Raw genomic sequence first — 21,952 nt, forward strand, 5'->3', positions numbered from 1 at the left:
GAACTGCTTAAGCGGTTCGTGTCCGGAGTCGGCATGTGGCGTGGTACGATCGCCCGGTCAACCACTCGCGAAGGTACTTAGGTCGGTCGAAGTTGGCGAGCAACCCTATCCTGCGTGGGTGGGCAATTGGCACGATTGTGGTGAGGTTAAACCCCCAACCGTGACTAGCTCCCGGCGTTGTTCCAAGAGGGTCACGACTGAATTGTCCGTTTCGGTGGGTGAGGCGGCCGCCATTCGAGTTACGTGGCCGATCGCACGCCAGCGGGCACGAATTCGCAACAATACTGAGAAGAATCACGAATGATAGAACCAAAATGTTTCACTCACTGAACAGAACAATTGGATGGCTGAACACTGAACAGGCTCCTCCCACCTAAACTGGTGGGAGGTGATGACGTATCAGTAGAGAACATAAAATCAGAATTGACTTTGTTGATAGGTGTCTATTAGACTGTTCTTCTTCCTTACCTCGCTCACTTTGTGCAAATTTCACCTGACGAGAGCACAATGAAAAGCTTTGTGATTTTCTTTTTAGTCTGCTTTACGGTAATGTCCTACAAATGTCTGTTTATGACGATATAAAAAAGAATGCAGATTCAAAAAATTCAATTATTCTGGTTGCCACACCATGTATCTGATCAGGTTTGTTCCCCATCACGACTGGATGATAATTTCGAAGGTTCACATCGATTGATGCAGTGGTTCAAGAGAGCATTAAAAAAAAATTTCCTTCAATTCAATATGGCTGCCAAACCATGTGACCTATCAATAATTCATGAACACTCCAATATCCCCAAGGGTTTGGGAAGACATGTGTGACATTTCTCATCGATCTGTTCAGCTATTTCAGAGAAGATTTTCGAAGGTTTTTATTTTTTTTAACAATATATGGCTGCCAAACGACATCACCGATGACGTCATAAATTTTTTTCTCTTGACCAATTTATCCGCAGTAGACCCTAAAAAATGTTCATACTGATCGGACATAGCATTCTACCTTTGCAATTATGACATCATAAAAATTTAAAAAAAAATCACATTCCCATGTGGAGTACTTGACATGTGCCAATTTTCAACTTTTCCCATGTAGAGGTTTTGGAGTTACAAGCCTCGCATTTCCAGGGGTTTCCCACACGAGCCTGTGTGCTCTACTCGCCCGTAACCCACGCCGCAGAATCCCCGATGACGTCACTCGCACCCCGAACCCGCGCGATTTCTCGCGCAAGCCAGGGCACGCATAACGTATCGGGGAAACTGCTTCGCGCGCTCTGTGAACAAAACGTGCTGCGCAGGCCACACGGAGCTCTACACACATGCTCGCCTGGAAAACCCATCCGGTCCGAATGCAACAATTTCCAGCCTAACTTCTGTCCGTCCGCGGGGTTGGCTTGTATCCACTGCGGACGTTTTCCGGACCGGATTTCACTTGCGTAGGCGCGCACGTGGCGGCCTCGTGCGAAGCACAGTACGGACCTCGCGCGCGCTGCTGTGCGAATCCGGCGTGGTTACCAAAACAGCAACGGCCGCTACACAGCCCTTGTCTCTTCTCTGGCGCCGTCTTCATCGCAATTCCACGCACACACTCTCGCGTGCCATGACGCTTACCCACCTCGCTATGACATTCGGACACGTGGTTGCGGTTTCCTGCATACCAACCGCCATTTACATTTCATACAGTGCCCTCACACACGCGGTTCCTCTCACACACGGTGCTTCTCCCATACACGCCTTTTCACTCACGCAAGCCATTTCACTCACAGTATGCGCACGTTTCAACACGCATTTCACCACACACTCCGCATTTCACCACACACTCCGGGACAATTACTTTGGTGAAATCGCGCTTCCAAAAGGGGTCCCGGGGCCTCTATACCCCCCCAAGCTGCGTGTGCACCCGTTCACACCACACACCCCCTCAACTTCGTTCGGCACGATCGGACCCACCTCGTCGCAATCCGCCTCAAGGGGGCATATTCCCTCCCCTCGTTCCTGGAGGAGGAGGTTCGTGTGCCGGGCTGTGCATCTTTGAGTTAGCCGTTATTCTTTCTCTATCTTTTATTTTAAACAAACACATCTCCTCAACAACAACTCAACAACCACGGCATTTCCACAAACAACATCTCCTCAACAACTCAACAACCATGTCATCTCCACAACACATTGACTCCTCGATAAACACCATAACATCCTCGACAGCGGCAAAGTGCCGTCGGTGTGAACTCGTGCCACGACAGGCAGGGCGATTTCAACCACGTCCGCGTGTGATCAGCCGCTTTCACAGCAAAATCGGATCAGAATGGCCTTACCCTCAGAAGGAGCTGGCCAATCAGAAGTGAGAGGGGCAGGGCCAGCCAGGGGTGAAGTTACAAAGGTGAAAGGGGGAAGGCGCCAATGACGGGTAGCGAAACCTTCGGCGGCTTCTCCCCTCGGGGCTATAAAAATCCGCGTTAGGACTCTGACAGAGCAGTTGAGTCGTTGGGCAGTTGGTTGGTGGTGAAGCTGACGAGCGGAGGTGGTTGTTCGACGGGTCGTTCACCGGTGGAGCCTGGAGTCGTCGGAGCGAGCGGCAGCATCAGAGCGTGGGGGTCCGGGCAGACAGCCCTGATACGGTCGGGCGACGCCGAGGAGTGAACGGGGTCGAGAGGAGCATCATCTCTGAAAGAGCAAAGGACCCGTTCATTCCTCCAAAGCGTCACCGGCCAGGCTCGTAAGAAGGGGCCGCGACGACGCCGGGCCACCGAGGCCGACCAAGCAGCCATACAAGCTGCCCATCAAGCTGCCCAAGCGACTGGTGCGTTCGCGACGCACCGGACCGAACAGAGACAGCAGGGGTCGCCGATCACGAAAACCATCAAGTCACCACCAGGGCGGCGAGGTAACCTGCCCGGCCTCTCGGAGCTTTTCTGTCATCCCGGCTCTGAGGAATATTAAAGGCTTACGAGCCCGTGTCTTTTCTTTCTTGGGTTTTTGTATGAAAGTCTGTGGCGCCTTGTCTTTAAGTAGAATTGTTGTTAAATGCCTGTATATACTTGCATTCCGATAGAACTCGGCTGTAGGCTTTTTGCTCGTGTCTTTTTCCCCATCCCCCCATTCATTGCATTACGTGTGAAAATAAATCCCCCGTTGTTGAACTTGAACCTGCTCGTTGTGTCCTTTCCTGTATTGACTGCCATGGTGCGCTCGGGATATTAACTGGCTTTAAAGGCTGATAAAAGTGATCATTTGGTCTGACAGGATTTGGCGATTTATAACCGCTCGGCTTCGCATACGGAACGAGCCGCTTAAGCGGCTCGTTTCCGTGCAGGTCCCGTTGAGGTATAAACTCCCGGTATTTCTGTCCGCGCGAATAATTAGGTACATTGATAATTCGGCGATCGACCCTGTAGCACGTGAACAGAATAATTGGCTAGTTTATGATGCGTTAAGGCATCCGTGACTGGATTTCGGCGTTGATCCGAAAAGTCACGACTGGATTGCGGCCTTTGGTGGACGTACGACCGCGATTTGGCTAGAACGGTCGTCCGCACGCCGAAAGCGGTGGAAAACCACAACAATATATATACATACATCTCTGTATATTCATATATATATATATATATATATATATATATATATATATATATATATATACATATTGTTGCGGATTCGCGCCCGCCGGCGTGCGAGCGGCCACGTAACTCGAATCGCGGCACGTCGCCCACCGGACGGACAATCCCGTCGTGACCCTCTCGGACTAACGCCGGGAACTAGTCACGGGTGGGCCTTTCGGCCTCACCACAATCGTGCCAATCGGCCCCCCGCGTGGGATAGGGTTGCTCGCCAAATTCGACCTACCTAAGTACCCACACGGAGGGAAGACCGGGCGATCGCACCTCGCCGCAGGTCGACTTCGGACACGGGCCACTTTAAGCGACCCGTTCCGTACTATCGGGATAACCGAGCGGTGTTATCGTCAACCTCGACGGTTCGATTAATTATTGGGCGTATTTAGCCCACGACCAACCCTTTACGTGAAGTAAGATGGAGATTCAATAAAAGAAAAGACGAAGCGAAACGGGAAAAACAGTTCAACATAAAGCACATTTATTCCGCGGCAAACGGAAAGCACACATATACAATTATGCACCAAAAGCAAATGTAAAAGTAGAAGAAACACAACAATTATGCACCAAAAGCAATTGCAACAAAAGAAACACAATGCAGATCTACTACCGACTACTGAGCACACGGCAACACTTACACAGTTTTACATCACAGACGGCGCCGACAACACATATACTCAAAGCAAAAGAAAAAGGAAGAGGCCACCCTCAACTACAAGGGGGCAGACGTGGTCTGGGGCCGAGACCGCGTCGAGCCTACCCGTCTGGTGATGAGCCGCAAAATGGCGGCGGCGCCCCGATTCCGCGGGCCTCGCTGGCACTGCCTGGAATGGGGTGGGAACGGGGCCCCCTTCTCACACTATCTCAGCGCGGGGGGAAACAGGGAGGGGTTGTTGATGCTCGGGGGAAAGAGGATATCTGGATGGCTTGGGTCCCGCGACGAGCGACTCCACTGCGACCTCGATCGCGTTACCGGCCTCCCCTCTCCGCAGCTCCCCGACTCTGACACGAGCGCCGACCTCCACAAAGCTGCTTGGCTTCTCCAGCCTCTCCGGACCCCGACAGACACTCTCTCGACTGGTTTCGCCGCCGCCACAACTCTCCAACTCCTTCCTCTTCTCAACTCTCAACTCTTCCCGACTGCCTCCGCTGCCGCCACAACTCTCCAACTCTCCCACTCTCCACTCTTCTCAACTCCGTCCAACTGCTTAACTCTTTCCTCCCGACTGCCTCCGCCGCCGCCACAACTCTCCAACACTCCCCTCTTCTCAACTCCGTCCAACTGCCTGACTGACTCGATTTGCTCCGCGCTCGGCGCTTTATAGTGCGACAGGAGAAACCATATGCAGATTTTTGGATCAGGAATGGCTCAGGGGCGGAGCCACGCTCCCCATTGGACAGAGGAAAAGTGGGCGTGAATCATTCTTGATCCGCGAATCTGCATATAGCGATTATACTCCGACGCGCCTGGAGGCGGGGCCAAATCGCCCCACGCTCGCTGATAGGACGGAACAGAAGTGGGCGTGAATCATTCTTGATCCGATTTCTCGGAAAGGCTGGTGTTTTTGCACCCGCTGCTCGGTGCGCGCCCTGTACGAGTCCAGGATCGGTGCCCACAAGTGGCGCGGGAATGGCGGTGATGCGATGGTTGCGAGAGCGAGATGTGACGGTAAGGGTCGTGGCTGTTGGCGTTGTTGTTGTTGTGAAGCGGCGTTGCGGTTGGTGGTTGTTGTGTGATGGCTGTTGAGACGTGGTTGGTGGTGGTTGTGGTGGTAGTAATGGCGGCTGGTCCAAAATAAAGATAGTAAAAGAAAAACGGCTATCTAAAAGGGTCGCAGCCCGAATGAATAACATTTATTCCCTCTAAACAACGGGTTTGGGCTAACTACACATATACTTACGGAGATATCTCACCTACGGGACCTGAATGGTGGTTTGCGAATTTCGTCAACCACAACAATATATATATATATATATATATATATATATATATATATATATATATATATATATATATATATATATATATATATATATATATATATAAAAAATATATATATATTATGGATTTTAGAATCCGGTCTGATGAATGCATCCACACATCAAGGTCCTCAGACAGTTATTTTCTTAAATGCATGTTTAGATTAGCCCCATCCCCATGTCTAATGGGTTCTTAAATGTGATGCGTTGAGAAGGGTAAACGATCGATCCCCTCCCTTATGAGAAGCTTTTTTTTTTCTTTATGACAGACACGTTCATACACATTTCTTTCACGAGCTCTGAAGCCCGCCCTCATTTTTCCTCAGCAACATTCTTTCGCGAGCTCTGACGCTCGCCTTTTTTGAGAGTGCACGAGTCGTCATGGTAACCGTGCCCCAGTGGGGTGGGGTGAGCTTGGGATGGACGGTACCCCGTGGAGACGCCCCAAAGAAATAAAAAGACGTTTTGTGAGGAGAGGCATTCTATAGAGAGAGACGTTCGGGAGAGGAAAAGGCGAAAGAGGGACGTTCTGAAGCGAGACGTTTTGTGAGGAGATACGTTTTGAGAGTGGGGAAAAAGCGAAAGCGATACGTTCTGAAGAGAGAGAGATACGTTCTGAAGAAGAAAGAGATACGTTCTGAGATAATAAAAAAACGTGAACGAAAGAGGTACGAGAGAGAAGCCAGCAAGAAGCGGGCATTGGCGTGCAAAAGAGGAGAAGGAAGCGCGCGTGTGGGGGTCTGGCCAGCACCAAGAGCGAGACGGTTCGTCCTGCCCAGAGCTTCAGCAAGTGAGCGTGTGGACTGGCGTTCAAGGCTGCCCCGCGAGAGGCTGTACGACAAAGCCGGGTGCTGGCGACGGACGTGACACGCACGCATGCATTTCAGAACGTTTTTGCTTCACGGACGACTTTCTGGTGAGCGAGACGATTTTCTCCCCCCCCCCCCCCCCACCTGAATGATCCGTTGGGTACCCTTGTCTGTGTTTAGCTGTAAGTCAACCCCGTTAAGCTTCTGCTCTTTGTCTCTTTCCTGGCATTTTGATTGATTTTTCTTTGAAATTCTTTATTTACCTCAGCAAATAAAAGGTTCTTTTTATTTATTTATTTTATCATGAATAAATTATTTGTCGATTTCCAACCTGTGCGTGTTTGTCCTTTCTTTCATTGGTCTGGCATTGTTAACCTCCGCCATCGAAGATCGGAGGTTACCGTTTTCACCCCTTTCTGTTTGTTTGTGAACAGTATTAAGGAAAAACTCCTCGATGGATTTCGACGAAACTTGGTGGGGGGTGGGGTATGGTCCAAGGATCATGCTATTAGATTTTGGACTTAGTTTCCCCCCCCCCCAAAAAAAAAAATTGTAAGAGAAAAAATTTTTTTTTTTGCATTTCTACATGTTTTAAGTGATTTCCAACCCCCAGCCCCCCCCCAAAATTTAGAAAAAAAAATTTTTTTTTTTGCATTTCTACATGTTTTAAGTGATTTATAATCCCCCCCCCCCAAAAAAAAATTGTTAGAGAAAAAAAATTTTCAACTTATTTTTTCAACAAAATTTCGATTTCTTTTTTTGCATTTCTACATGTTTTAAGTGACTTCCAACTCCCCCCCCCCCCCACAAAAATAATGTTGGAGAAAAGAACTATAACTGTCAGCACTGTTGACATCATATTTAATGAATAAGATATAAGGTTCAGTATTGACCCAGCAGTTGAGTGACCCAGCAGTATTGGCGGTGGAGGTTTTGCACTCTCCTGAGTGCTCCCCCTCCAGTTTGAACTGAGATAGACTGGGAGGTAATTAGCACAGATTTGACCAAAAAATTGTCGGCACGCACCAGCGGTTAAAACGCTCGGCCGCCCCATTTCAAATCTAAGGTTAAATCAAAGCGTTAAAACGCTTTGCCGAGGGCGCGCAGGTAACCACATGGTCTCTAGTTAAACGGAATAATTAGACGGCAGACACTGGAATTCGTGGTTGACTGGGTGGCGTTCGTGGTTTTAAAACAACCCACTGTACCACAACGTTTAAAAGCCTGTTCGTGTTCTGAGATAAAATATAAACACGAGGCCTTGTCTCACAGAATAGTTCCTATTTTTTCACAGCATGACTGTCCAAAAACACTTCCTCATTTTCACAGCACGACCGTGTCAAAAAAACACTTCCTCATTTTCATGGCACGAACTGAAAACATTTGAAACAAAACTTTTTTATGGCGTGGTTTATGCACAAAAATGATTTGCAACTCAGGCGGTGGCCAGATGAGATCATTAAGAGAAGTTTATCATTTCGTAATGGCACAAAAGGGGTATCTTAAAAAATATAAAGATTCAAATGTTTTGTTTTTCAATATTTTAGATGGGGATTATTGTGCAAAGAAAATTAAACTATTGAAGGAATTTGAGAATGAACAAATGTTTATAGGTTCAATGAGTGAGCTAAACAATATGCATCGGTTATTTGATAAAGAGTGTCCCGAGGCTTCGACGTTTCAGATATTTCTTTAGAATCACCTTTAACAAATCACATTACGACTTTAATACTTGAACAAATCTTTATCTTGTTGCAAAGGTTATTTGAATAGAGAGCCCCTAGGTTAAAAGGGGAGACAAATAAATATACCTTGGGCTAAAAAGGGGATTTATTTTTTAGGGAAAAAAAAAGAAAAAATTCATCGCTGAAAATCCCCCATTCATTTACATGGGGAAAAGTGAGCCAGAATCAGTATTCTTACCCTACTGCTTTGAATATTAATTTATTTATTTATTTAAAGTTTATTGACCACCCACACTTGATCAAACACTAATCCTTTTGACTATGACTGAACAAATTATTGCATCTGCATTGCCTGGAGAAATTATTGGAGAACTGTAGCACACACAGTTCAACCAGCTTTTGATAAGCATGAATGAACAAGCATAGTAAGTCGGTCATGTCAAACGGAAACCCCCATGCTGAAGTAACTTAAAGTGTTCCACAAGTACCGCTTCCTCCTGCTCACCAAGAGCTGTTGGACGACCCGGTTTGCTGTAGTGTTTCGCATTAATTTTGTGTGACAACATCGCCAATGAGATGTTACATTTTATACTCGCTTTGCTCATGCTGAGATCACTGGATTTACTGCCCCAAGGCTTGTATTATCTGGTCTTCAGAGTTGCTTGCATGCCTAGCTTGGGTACATTTGTACGATCAAACAATCTTTCTGGGCAAATTATTTTCACCTAAAATATATATTCATTCAGTTTGATTGTATCGCCTTTTTTCATACTTTAAACAAGTTTCAAATCATTCATTTATATGCAAACAAAAATGTACTGTATTATGGGGCAGTATTGAACATTTCTCAAAGTTACCCCAAAATATGTTCAATGTTTCCGAAAAATATTCAACCTTATGCTGTCACAAAATAATAAACTACAGGAGTAGGTTAGTGTTGTACAGATCGTCACAAACAATTAAGGTAAAGTGTGGTTACACTAAGGGATCTCAGGCCAATACACATACCTTTGAGCAAGTCGAAGTTTGCACAACAAACATTCTGCCAATTTCAGGCTGCTATTTTGAAATTCACTACGGAACTAACGCAAAAATAAATGAAAATAATTCACAGTAAAAATAAGTATCATCAATACCTATACTATAAAACATCATTATAATTATAAAATACCTTCTTAAAGCAAGTAAATTGAAAAAAATTCCAAAGTTTCACCATTGTTTAAAGTAGCCCTACTATAAACAATCTATGGTACGTTAAAGATCCCATGTCATCTTTCACAAAGAGTGGGCGAGTTATCGCAGGCACCCTGAACAAATTACAAAGTCTTGTCCAAATCACCATTCAGGTGAACGTCAGAAGACTTGGGCCAAAAACCTTACCCAGTTAAAGTACCTGTAAGTAGTGTTAGCCAATCGATGTAACAATTACAGGCGAGCAAACCGAATCAAACACAATCATCACGTTTTGCCATTATTTTGATTTACAATGATTTACTTACTGTGCACACGCTCTCCACTCATTTCAGAAAGTTTGACGTCGACCTTGCATTTGGCCATGCTGTGTCCGAACTGGGAAGCTTACGGAGATTGCGATGAGGAAATACCATTGGGCTGGATGACAGTCACGTGGTCTTCAAACTACCGGCATTTGTTCCGAGAAATGAACAAATCACTTCCTTGTTTCACATTATTTGCATACTACACAATGACAACTTCTATTCATTCATGTCAGCATATAAAACATCGACCACACCTTGCACGTCATTATATCTTGTCCAAGTTTACAGTGACTGATGGTTTGGGCCAGGAGGCACATATACTGTGGTGTAGCCGACTTCTGCTGGAGCGTGCTATCATGCATTTTTCTCAATATAGAATCAAATAAATTTATTTGGTCATCCCTCACAAATGCTTGGTAGGTATAAATGTGGGACATGGTGGTTTCTATCAGGCTAAATTTGCTCGTGAACAATTTACTTTTTAATTAACATCAAATATTCGCAAATGCCATGATGGTTCGCCTGTGAAGGATTTAGGACTTTCCTTGACACATTCACATCTTTGTTTTGACAACACTGATGAGGCTCCTCACAGTTACATCTCCATCATTACATCCTCATTCATTCTCTCCCTCATTCTTTCATTCCTTTCTTGACTGCCAGGTAGCTATCACTTTGTTGGGGCGTGACTATGCCGCTGATGCTGTGCCCTTCTACCAGTACAATGGTACTCATTTCACCAAACTCAAAACGATGACAGGCTGAGTCAACCCCACCTGGTATTAATTCAGTGGCAACAGGGCTTGAACTCAGGACCCTGAGATCCAAAGCCAGCCATCCTAACCACAGAGCCAACACCAAGCGTGTGATGGAAGGTGACAATGTGTAAGAATTTGAGCCATACGTGTGCGTGTCAAGGCGCACATCTTCACTCAGCGCACACACCACCCTTCCTATACTCTTCATTTCAATTTTGTTTTGCATGACCAGTTGTGTGTTGCATGAGCAAACAGCTTGATTATATATCACTTGCCAAACAGCTTGCTTGATTAATAGCACTCAAGCAAGCACTCCAACGGAACAGAGCGCTCGGCACCACTTAACAACATGGTAGTCTCCATGTAATCAATGCTATTGTGGTACTCGAGCAAACACTACATCTGAGCCATAGTTTTCAGTTTTACTCGATTCTCTTCTGTGAACTTCCCTAAACAAATTTATTGGATTCGCTATATATGCTAGATATCCCTTATTGTCAGGTTTTCCGTGTGTGCGTTTGTGCGTTTGTGTGTGTGTGTGTGTGTGTGTGTGTGTGTGTGTGTGTGTGTGTGTGTGTGTGTGTGTGTGTGTGTGTGTGTGTGTGTGTGTGTGTGTGCGCGCGTGTGTGTCTGCAACGCGAGGCTCCACAGCACGAACCAGCGAACCGATTTCGATGAAACTTTGCCAACATGTGCAATATGTGCTGGGAATGTGAGCGTTTGAATTTCGTTGCCGAACAACCACCCGTTGCTGTGCAGCGGCCGAAAAACCGCGTACAGTATTTTCAATACTTGTCCTTCCGTTTTGAATGTAGAGAAATGAGACTTCGGAATTAAACACTTCGAGATATTTAGAAAATTTTACTTGAGCTGATTTTTGATTGAGGTTTTATTTTTCAAATGGTAGTCCTTCAAAAATCGGGTGTCTATTTACCGTCATTTTTATGAGGGGCTTAGGAAAGTGGGCGGAGCTTAGGAAAGTGGACGTGGTTGATGAAAAGTGGGAAGGGCGTAGGAAAGTGGGCGTGGCTTATGAAAAATATTGTGTGGCTCAGGAGGTGTAGTCAAACAAGAGCATTGAGAGAAGTTTATCGGGTTTTCCGTCCGTGTGTGTGTGTGTGTGTGTGTGTGTGTGTGTGTGTGTGTGTGTGTGTGTGCAACGCGAGGCTCCACAGCGCAAACCAGCAAACCGATTATTTTTCAAATGGTAGTCCTTCAAAAATAGGGTGTCTATTTACCGTCATTTTTTTATGAGGAGTGCCAGTTGGCAAAATACGCAATTTGGAAAAATCTTGCCAGGCAGAGGAACAATTGTATGTGAACCAATACGTCTTGGCAATGAATCTTCGTCGGTGGATCGGTCAGAATGAAAAGCATCGTATCCAGCCTTTCGATCCTTGCGAATCCCTCGTCGCCTACCGGCTTGTTGTGTTATCAGTGGCTACAGAGTACGAGGAAGAGGAAAAGAAAGATAAATACGTAAATTGGGAGTCTGAAGGAGGAGCTCCCTGCCAAGCTTATTTATGGACCTACCATTGTGCATTTCAGGGAGTAGGGGGTTTGGTATTGGCTTGGTTTTTTGGAGAGTAGGGGTTAGGGACATCCATCTGATTGGATGTTCTCCACTGATGCGTCATCACATCCCACCTGTCGAGGTGGAAGGAGCCTGTTCAGTGTTCAGCTCTCCAATTGTAAGCCAAAACCATGGGTGAGAACAAACTTCTCGGTGTCAGATAGGGTATAGTCTGACAAATTGCAAACATGCTGTTACGATTGTGGAAATTCACATTACACAATAAAGAGTCCTCAGGTGAGATACTGTATATCGATAAGTCCATGTGTAGTTAGCCCACACCCATTGTATAGAGGGAATTTATGTGATCCATCCAGGCTGCGACACTTTGAGTTAGCCATTTTTCTGTTCTATCTTTTATTTCAAACAAACAGCATCTCAACAACCACGCCATCCCCACCACAGCACCAACCACACTACAACCACGCCACCTCCACCACCTACGCTACCACATCGTCGCCACTCAACATTCAATAAGCATCGTGTGGTCACGATCTCCGCGGAAGAACAAAAACCACCAACGATACTCGTGGGCTTTTCCCGCCATTTTTCCCCGCGCTTGGTGTGAAGGAAGGGGGGAAGGGCAGCTCGCCACCTATTGGTGGATGAACAGCGTGAGGCAGTCGGGGTGAGGGAACGCCCCTTTTTGGGAACCTTCTCGTAGGAGGGTGGAGCCGAAAACGGGGCGGGGTGAATGGGTGGAGCCGGCCCCTACAAAAGGGACGAATGAGTTGGTTCGGGGGTTTCTTGGTTGGTTGCTCGGTTGGTTCGGAGTTGTGTGGAGTTCGAAGTGAGCCTTCTGGTTCGGGTCACGAGCTCGTGGTTCCTGCCCTGTTCGGCGATCCTCGCGCGGGCCCTGGGACCCCGTGCACGAGCGTGGGAAGTAGCGCCGAACGAGCACCGTCCGTTCCCCCAAGAGCCCCGTCCGAGCTGTCGGGCGGATGACGCGAGCTACGCGTGGGAGAAGGACTCAACGTGCCCAGGGAAGTCGCGACTTCCTTTTCTTTTGGGGTTTTGTGTAAATGTCTGTGGGTGGCGCCAGTCCGTAAAGTAGAACTGTGTAAGTGTTGCCATGTGCAAGTCTTATTCGGTATTAACTCTGCGTCGTTCTTGCTTTTGTTTCCTTTGCACGAAAACTGTATGGCTGTATATACGTGCTTGCTTTGTGTCTGTGTGTGTGAATAAAGTGCTGCTTGTTGAACCGTTTTCCCGCTTCGCTTCGTCTTTTCCTTTTATTGAACCTCCATCTTGCATCACGAAAGGGGTTCGTCGTGGGTTTAAAATGCCCGGTAATTAATCGGAACCGTTAAGGCTGACGATAACTCCACTCGGTTATCCCTGTAATACGGAACGAACCGCTTAAGCGGTTCGTGTCCGGAGTCGGCCTGTGGCGTGGTACGATCGCCCGGTCAACCACTCGCGCAGGTACTTAGGTAGGTCGAATTTGGCGAGCAACCCTATCCTGCGTGGGTGGGCAATTGGCACGATTGTGGTGAGGTTAAACCCCCAACCGTGACTAGCTCCCGGCGTTGTTCCAAGAGGGTCACGACTGAATTGTCCGTTTCGGTGGGTGAGGCGGCCGCCATTCGAGTTACGTGGCCGATCGCACGCCAGCGGGCACGAATTCGCAACAATACTTAGAAGAATCACGAATGATAGAACCAAAATGTTTCACTCACTGAACAGAACAATTGGATGGCTGAACACTGAACAGGCTCCTCCCACCTAAACTGGTGGGAGGTGATGACGTATCAGTAGAGAACATAAAATCAGAATTGACTTTGTTGATAGGTGTCTATTAGAGTGTTCTTCTTCCTTACCTCGTTCACTTTGTGCAAATTTCACCTGACGAGAGCACAATGAAAAGCTGTGTGATTTTCTTCTTAGTCTGCTTTACGGTAATGTCCTACAAATGTCTCTGTTTATGACGATATAAAAAAGAATGCAGATTCAAAAAATTCAATTATTCTGGTTGCCACACCATGTATCGGATCAGGTTTGTTCCCCATCACGACTGGATGATAATTTCGAAGGTTCACATCGATTGATGCAGTGGTTCAAGAGAGAGCATTAAAAAAAATTTTTCCTTCAATTCAATATGGCTGCCAAACCATGTGACCTATCAATAATTCATGAACACTCCAATATCCCCAAGGGTTTGGGAAGACATGTGTGACATTTCTCATCGATCTGTTCAGCTATTTCAGAGAAGATTTTCGAAGGTTTTTATTTTTTTAACAATATATGGCTGCCAAACCACATCACCGATGACGTCATAAATTTTTTTCTCTTGACCAATTTATCCGCAGTAGACCCTAAAAAATATTCATACTGATCGGACATAGCATTCTACCTTTGCAATTATGACATCATAAAAATTAAAAAAAAAAATCACATTCCCATGTGGAGTACTTGACATGTGCCAATTTTCAACTTTTCCCATGTAGAGGTTTTGGAGTTACAAGCCTCGCATTTCGAGGGGTTTCCCACACGAACCTGTGTGCTCTACTCGCCCGTAACCCACGCCGCAGAATCCCCGATGACGTCACTCGCACCCCGAACCCGCGCGATTTCTCGCGCAAGCCAGGGCACGCATAACGTATCGGGGAAACTGCTTCGCGCGCTCTGTGAACAAAACGTGCTGCGCAGGCCACACGGAGCTCTACACACATGCTCGCCTGGAAAACCCATCCGGTCCGAATTCAACAATTTCCAGCCTAACTTCTGTCCGTCCGCGGGGTTGGCTTGTATCCACCGCGGACGTTTTCCGGACCGGATTTCACTTGCGTAGGCGCGCACGTGGCGGTCTCGTGCGAAGCACAGTGCGGACCTCGCGCGCGCTGCTGTGCGAATCCGGCGCGGTTACCAAAACAGCAACGGCCGCTACACAGCCCTTGTCAATTCTCTGGCGCCGTCTTCATCGCAATTCCACGCACGCACTCTCGCGTGCCATGACGCTTACCCACCTCGCTATGACATTCGGACACGTGGTTGCGGTTTCCTGCAAACCAACCGCCATTTCCGTTTCATACAGTGCCCTCACACACGCGGTTCCTCTCACACACGGTGCTTCTCCCATACACGCCTTTTCACTCACACTATACGCACGTTTCAACACGCATTTCACCACACACTCCGGGACAATTACTTTGGTGAAATCGGGCTTCCACAAGGGGTCCCGGGGCCTCTATACCCCCCCAAGCTGCGTGTGCACCCGTTCACACCACACACCCCCTCAACTTCGTTCGGCACGATCGGACCCACCTCGTCGCGATCCGCGTCAAGGGGGCATATTCCCTCCCCTCGTTCCTGGAGGAGGAGGTTCGTGTGCCGGGCTGTGCATCTTTGAGTTAGCCGTTATTCTTTCTCTATCTTTTATTTTAAACAAACACATCTCCTCAACAACAACTCAACAACCACGGCATTTCCACAAACAACATCTCCTCAACAACTCAACAACCATGTCATCTCCACAACACATTGACTCCTCGATAAACACCATAACATCCTCGACAGCGGCAAAGTGCCGTCGGTGTGAACTCGTGCCACGGCAGGCAGGGCGATTTCAACCACGTCCGCGTGTGATCAGCCGCTTTCACAGCAAAATCGGATCAGAATGGCCTTACCCTCAGAAGGAGCTGGCCAATCAGAAGTGAGAGGGGCAGGGCCAGCCAGGGGTGAAGATTCAAAGGTGAAAGGGGGAAGGCGCCAATGATTGGTGGCGAAACCTTCGGCGGCTTCTCCCCTCGGGGCTATAAAAATCCGCGTTAGGACGCTGACAGAGCAGTTGAGTCGTTGGGCAGTTGGTTGGTGGTGAAGCTGATGAGCCGAGGTGGTTGTTCGACGGGTCGTTCACCGGTGGAGCCTGGAGTCGTCGGAGCGAGCGGCAGCATCAGAGCGTGGGGGTCCGGGCAGACAGCCCTGATACGGTCGGGCGACGCCGAGGAGTGAACGGGGTCGAGAGGAGCATCATCTCTGAAAGAGCAAAGGACCCGTTCGTTCCTCCGAAGCGTCACCGGCCAGGCTCGTAAGAAGGGGCCGCGACGACGCCGGGCCACCAAGGCCGACCAAGCAGCCATACAAGCTGCCCATCAAGCTGCGCAAGCGACTGGCGCGTTCGTGATGCACCGGACCGAACAGAGACGGCAGGGGTCGCCGATCACAAAAACCATCAAGTCACCACCAGGGCGGCGAGGTAACCTGCCCGGCCTCTCGGAGCTTTTCGGTCATCCCGGCTCTGAGGAATATTAAAGGCTTACGAGCCCGTGTCTTTTCTTTCTTGGGTTTTTGTATGAAAGTCTGTGGCGCCTTGTCTTTAAGTAGAATTGTTGTTAAATGCCTGTATATACTTGCATTCCGATAGAACTCGGCTGTAGGCTTTTTGCTCGTGTCTTTTTCCCCATCCCCCCATTCATTGCATTACGTGTGAAAATAAATCCCCCATTGTTGAACTTGAACCTGCTCGTCGCGTCCTTTCCTGTATTGACTGCCATGGTGCGCTCGGGATATTAACTGGCTTTAAAGGCTGATAAAAGTGATCATTTGGTCCGACAGGATTTGGCGATTTATAACCGCTCGGCTTCGCATACGGAACGAGCCGCTTAAGCGGCTCGTTTTCGTGCAGGTCCCGTTGAGGTATAAACACCCGGTATTTCTGTCCGCGCGAATAATTAGGTACATTGATAATTCGGCGATCGACCCTGTAGTACATGAACAGAATAATTGGCTAGTTTATGATGCGTTAAGGCATCCGTGACTGGATTTCGGCGTTGATCCGGAAGGTCACGACTGGATTGTGGCCTTTGGTGGACGTACGACCGCGATTTGGCTAGAACGGTCGTCCGCACGCCGAAAGCGTTGGAAAACCACAACAATATATATATATACATATATATATATATATATATATATACACATATACATATATATATACATATACATATATATATACATATATATATATATATATATATATACATATATATATATATATATATTGTTATGGATTTTAGAATCTGGTCTGATGAATGCATCCACACATCAAGGTCCTCAGACAGTTATTTTCTTAAATGCATGTTCAGATTAGCCCCATCCCCATGTCTAATGGGTTCTTAAATGTGATGCGTTGAGAAGGGTAAACGATAGATCCCCTCCCGTATGAGAAGCTTTTTTTTCTTCTTTACAACAGACACGTTCATACACATTTCTTTCACGAGCTCTGAAGCCCGCCCTCATTTTTCCTCAGCAACATTCTTTCGCGAGCTCTGACGCTCGCCTTTTTTGAGAGTGCACGAGTCGTCATGGTAACCGTGCCCCAGTGGGGTGGGGTGAGCTTGGGACGGAGGGTACCCCATGGAGACGCCCCGAAGATATATAAAGACGTTTTGTGAGGAGAGGCATTCTGTAGAGAGAGACGTTCGGGAGAGGAAAAGGCGAAAGAGGGACGTTCTGAAGCGAGACGTTCTGTGAGGAGATACGTTTTGAGAGTGGGGAAAAAGCGAAAGCGATACGTTCTGAAGAGAGAGAGATACGTTCTGAGATCATAAAAAAGCGTGAACGAAAGAGGTACGAGAGAGAAGCCAGCAAGAAGCGGGCATTGGCGTGCAAAAGAGGAGAAGGAAGCGCGCGTGTGGGTGTCTGGCCAGCACCAACAGTGAGACGGTTCGATCCGCCCAGAGCTTCGGCAAGCGAGCATGTGGACTGGCGTTCAAGGCTGCCCCGCGAGAGGCTGTACGACAAAGCCGGGTGCTGGCGACGGACGTGACACGCACGCATTTCAGAACGTTTTTGCTTCACGGACGACTTTCTGGTGAGCGAGACTATTTTCTCCCCCTCCCCTCCCCCTGAATGATCCGTTGGGTACCCTTGTCTGTGTTTAGCTGTAAGTCAACCCCGTTAAGCTTCTGCTCTTTGTCTCTTTCCTGGCATTTTGATTGATTTATCTTTGAAATTCTTTATTTACCTCAGCAAATAAAAGGTTCTTTTTATTTCATATTTTATTATTAATAAATTCTTTGTCTATTTCCAACCTGTCCGTGTTGTCCTTTCCTTCATTGGTCTCGCATTGTTAACCTCTGCCATCGAAGATCGGAGGTTACTGTTTTCACCCCTTTCTGTGTTTGTTTGTTTGTTTGTTTGTGAACAGTATTACGGAAAAACTCAACGGATTTCGACGAAACTTGGTGGGGGGGGGGTTAGGTATGGTCCAAGGATCATGCCATGAGATTTTGGACTTGGTTCCCCCCCCTGCCCCCCCCAAAAATAATTGTTCGAGAAATTTTTTTTTTTTGCATTTCTACATGTTTTAAGTGATTTCCAACTCCTCCACCCCCCCCCCCCCCAAAAAAAAATTTGCAACTTTTTTTTCAACAAAATTTCGATTTCTTTTTTTTGCATTTCTACGTGTTTTAAGTGATTTCCAACCCCCCCCCCGCCCCCCAAAAAAAAATGTTGGAGAAAAGAACTATAACTCTGTCAGCACTATTGACATCATATTTAATGAATAAGATATAAGGTTCACTTGAGTGACCCAGCAGTATTGGCGGCGGAGGTTTTGCACTCTCCCGAGTGCTCCCCCTCTCGTTTGAACTGAGGTAGACTGGGAGGTAATTAGCACAGATTTGACCAAAAAATTGTCGGCACGCACCAGCGGTTAAAACGCTCGGCCGCCCCAATTCAAATCGAATCACATAATATTGGTGCTTTGCCGAGGGCGCGCAGGTAACCACATGATCTCTAGTTAAACGGAATAATTAGACGGCGGACACTGGAATTCGTGGTTGACTGGGTGGCGTTTGTGGTTTTAAAACAACCCACTGTACCACAACGTTAATTGAGAGCGGTGGCCCCAGGTCCGGCTCTACCGAGGACATCCGGGGATTCATCCCCCTGAGTGACAAGCTGGAGTCTCGGTACCCCCCCCCCCACCGCAGCAACTGGTGTCGGGAGTGGGAGATTTTTCGAACCCCTTGTTCAATAAATTCGTGTCAGGTCGTGGACCTGTGGTGCACTTCACGCACCTCAAAATTCAGAGCAGTGAGACCAAATTTTAGTTAAATTTATTGGGACGGACAATGGCGGACCAACACGGGGATGTCCCGGTGGGCCCTGTAGATGATGTAAGTATGGATACGGAATTGACCCAGGACTTGCATGAAGTCACAATGGAGGGTTAAGAGGAAGCAATGGGAGATGGAAAATAACCCCCACCCTCGGTCTCTGGAAAATGCAGCAGCGATAACACAGAACGCCGGTTTATCGCCACCAGTGCAGCCCGAGAATGACATGATTTTTGTTGAATAGAAACAAGCCAATTTCACTGTTGAGGCTTTAATTCACTCAATCAAGGTGATATCTGAAAGCATAAACAAAACACAAGTATAAACATTAACAATCGTAATAAGGCAGTAAATGGTAAAGGCGATACATTACTTTAACGAGATCAACTCACGTCTCACCTAATCACATTACGAAGACACGGGAAATGCCCAGATCTCCTCACAGCTTCACACTCGATGTGTAACGCGTGACGTTGCACGACTCGTGACCTCACAGCTTCCAACAACAACAACAACAACAACAACAACAACAACAACAACACTTTAAAGATTCATTACATTCACCCCACCTCTAAAGTTCAACCAAATATCTCCCAAGATATTCAGGAGGGCATCTGATCCGTTCAAATTGCCGCAATGGGGACTGTTTAACTGATGACAAGGGTGCAGTTGCACTCGTTTCCTCAGCGAAAGTCTGTTTCTCTGCCGTTGGAGAATTTCTCAGTGTTACCTCTCCATTTTCGAAACCAGCCTGCTGTTGCTCCACAGGTAGGGCATCACCCATTACGTTCCGGAGGTGGAACATCACCCGGAGGTGCCAAATGTCGCAGTGATGCAGTGGTCTCCCGGCCATCAGAAAGTCTGATGTGGGCATACTCCGGATTTGCATCAATGGGTTAGACTTCATCCACCAAGGGATCATACTTGCTCTGGCGTACTTGTCTTTTCATCAGCACAGCGCCAGGAGAAGCCAACCAGGTGGGTATAGAATTTCTGCTGGTAGCTAAACAGTCGTTCATGTGGAGTGGCATTAGGATTAGTGGATGTGGAGAGTAGCGACCAAACAGAATGCAGAGTATCAGCGAGAACAGCCTCCCACTGCGCAGTCTTCAGTTCTCACGACTTAAGCGCAAAAGGCCCAGTCACACCTTGACGTTTTAGCCAACGTATGCCGATTTTTGAAATTTTTTTCTAAAACGCTGGCACACGTTGAATACGTTATGGGTAAGTTTTGATAGCATTGAGAGCACGCTGAAAAACACTGCCATACGTCGTTGTACGCTGGCTTTAAACATTGTACTTTTCGGTTGTCCTCACATTTTTGCATGCTTGAAATTTCACGACGTATGCCGGCGTATGACTCACACGTTCCGCTACGCTGGCCACAAGTTGTATGCACGGTCTGCGATCGTTGACAGACGTCAACACATGCTACTTGTAAGTTAATCATAAGTTGAGACATGCCGAGGTAATGCTTAGCGTACCCGAAACTTATTTCTAACCTATGATTAACGTGTTGTTGGCACGTTAAGCGATCGTTGCCACACGTCGACAGACGTTACTTTTAAGTTACTCATAGGCTGAAAGACGTCGGTATAATGGATCGTCCTTGCGTCAGCGTCCACGGCCACGGCCAGGACACTTATTTGCAGCATTCTTCAAACTTTTCTTCGGCATGACGAGGATGTTCACACTTCGATGTCTAGCTTGGCTATGATTCCAATTGTCCATCGGCAGCGTCTATTTAAAATAGTCGAGTTTGAGCGTTTTTACACGTTCAGAAGAAACGCTTCAAATTTCCAAACCCCAGCGTCAAAAAACAAAGGCGAGTGACAGCAATTTAAATCGTTCATTGTAAACAATGAAAATAGTTGAGTGGTACCGTTTAAAAGTCGTTGAGTGTAAAAAAATCCAATTGTTGAGCGCAAGCGTCTACTTTCAATAGTGGAGTTTGAGCGATTTAGCACGTTCAATAGAAACGATTCAAATTTCTGAGCGCCAGCGTCAAAAAACAAAGGCGAGTGACAGCAATTTAAATCGTTCATTGTAAACAATGAAAATAGCTGAGTGGTACCGATAAAAGTCGTTGAGTGTAAAAAAAAATCCAATTGTTGAGCGCAAGCGTCTACTTTCAATAGTGGAGATGCAGCCATTTAAATCGTTGAGTGGCAGCCTATGAATAGCAAACCCCACGTCACCGGCAAAGATAAACTGCCGTACGATATGGATAAGTTAGGCTATCGTTGGGCATAGTTTGTGAACGCCGGCTACATGATAATTATTCGTTGGTATACCGTATCTATAAGTTATCGAAGCGCTCTATGCACATTATTAGTTCATTGTGCATTTGTCCAACCCGTTATGAATAGACCTAAATCGTAAAAACAAGCCATAGCTCATTGTTGAAAAAGCCCCATAAAAAATTAGCCGCGAAGAACTTCGAACAATGGTGCAAAGATGTCTTTATTTATTTATTTTTGTCGACCGGAAGACGTCATTGGAATACGTCTACATACGTCAATGTGTGTTGGGACTACGTAAAGAATTGGTTCAAAGCACGTCAAACATAAGTTAGAAATAAGTTTCGCGTAAAAAAGACATTACCGCGACGTGTTTCGACTTATGAGTAGCTTATAAGTAGCCTTTGTGGACGTGTGTAAGCGTCCGCATATCGTGTGTACAACTTATCCCCATCGCATGCGGAACGTGTGTCATACGCCGAGTACGTCGTAAAATTTTGAACATGTTTAAAATTTCTTGACGTACTCTACTTACTACGACGTATGATAGCATACTTTAGCGTTGTACTCACGTATACCAAACTTACTCATACCGTATTTGACGTGCCCCAAATTTTAGACACATTTTTCTTAGGTCGGCATACGCTGGCAAGATCGCCAAGGTGTGACTGCGATGTTGACACTTCCATTTCTATGGCAGTTATGATTCGAATCGTTGTGCGTCAGCCTTTTAATAGGCTACGTCACG

The 21,952-nt window shown here is 46.8% G+C and overlaps 1 protein-coding gene across 2 annotated transcripts in view; it reads right to left on the reverse strand.

The window, feature by feature from the left end:
- LOC147034189 (interferon-induced GTP-binding protein Mx3-like) overlaps positions 1–21,952 on the reverse strand; it is a 177,086-nt gene that overhangs the window by 143,794 nt on the left and 11,340 nt on the right. For both annotated transcript variants that reach the window (XM_085878396.1, XM_085878379.1), the window contains exon 2: positions 9,576–9,714. In XM_085878396.1, coding sequence (XP_085734522.1) covers positions 9,576–9,633 — 58 coding nt within the window. In that variant the 5' untranslated portion in view covers positions 9,634–9,714. The remainder of the gene's footprint in view (positions 1–9,575; positions 9,715–21,952) is intronic.

This window comes from Eptatretus burgeri, chromosome 1 (genome assembly GCF_056783735.1).
Source record: "Eptatretus burgeri isolate ZD-2024b chromosome 1, Ebu_testis_v1, whole genome shotgun sequence".
Lineage (NCBI taxonomy): Eukaryota > Metazoa > Chordata > Myxini > Myxiniformes > Myxinidae > Eptatretus > Eptatretus burgeri.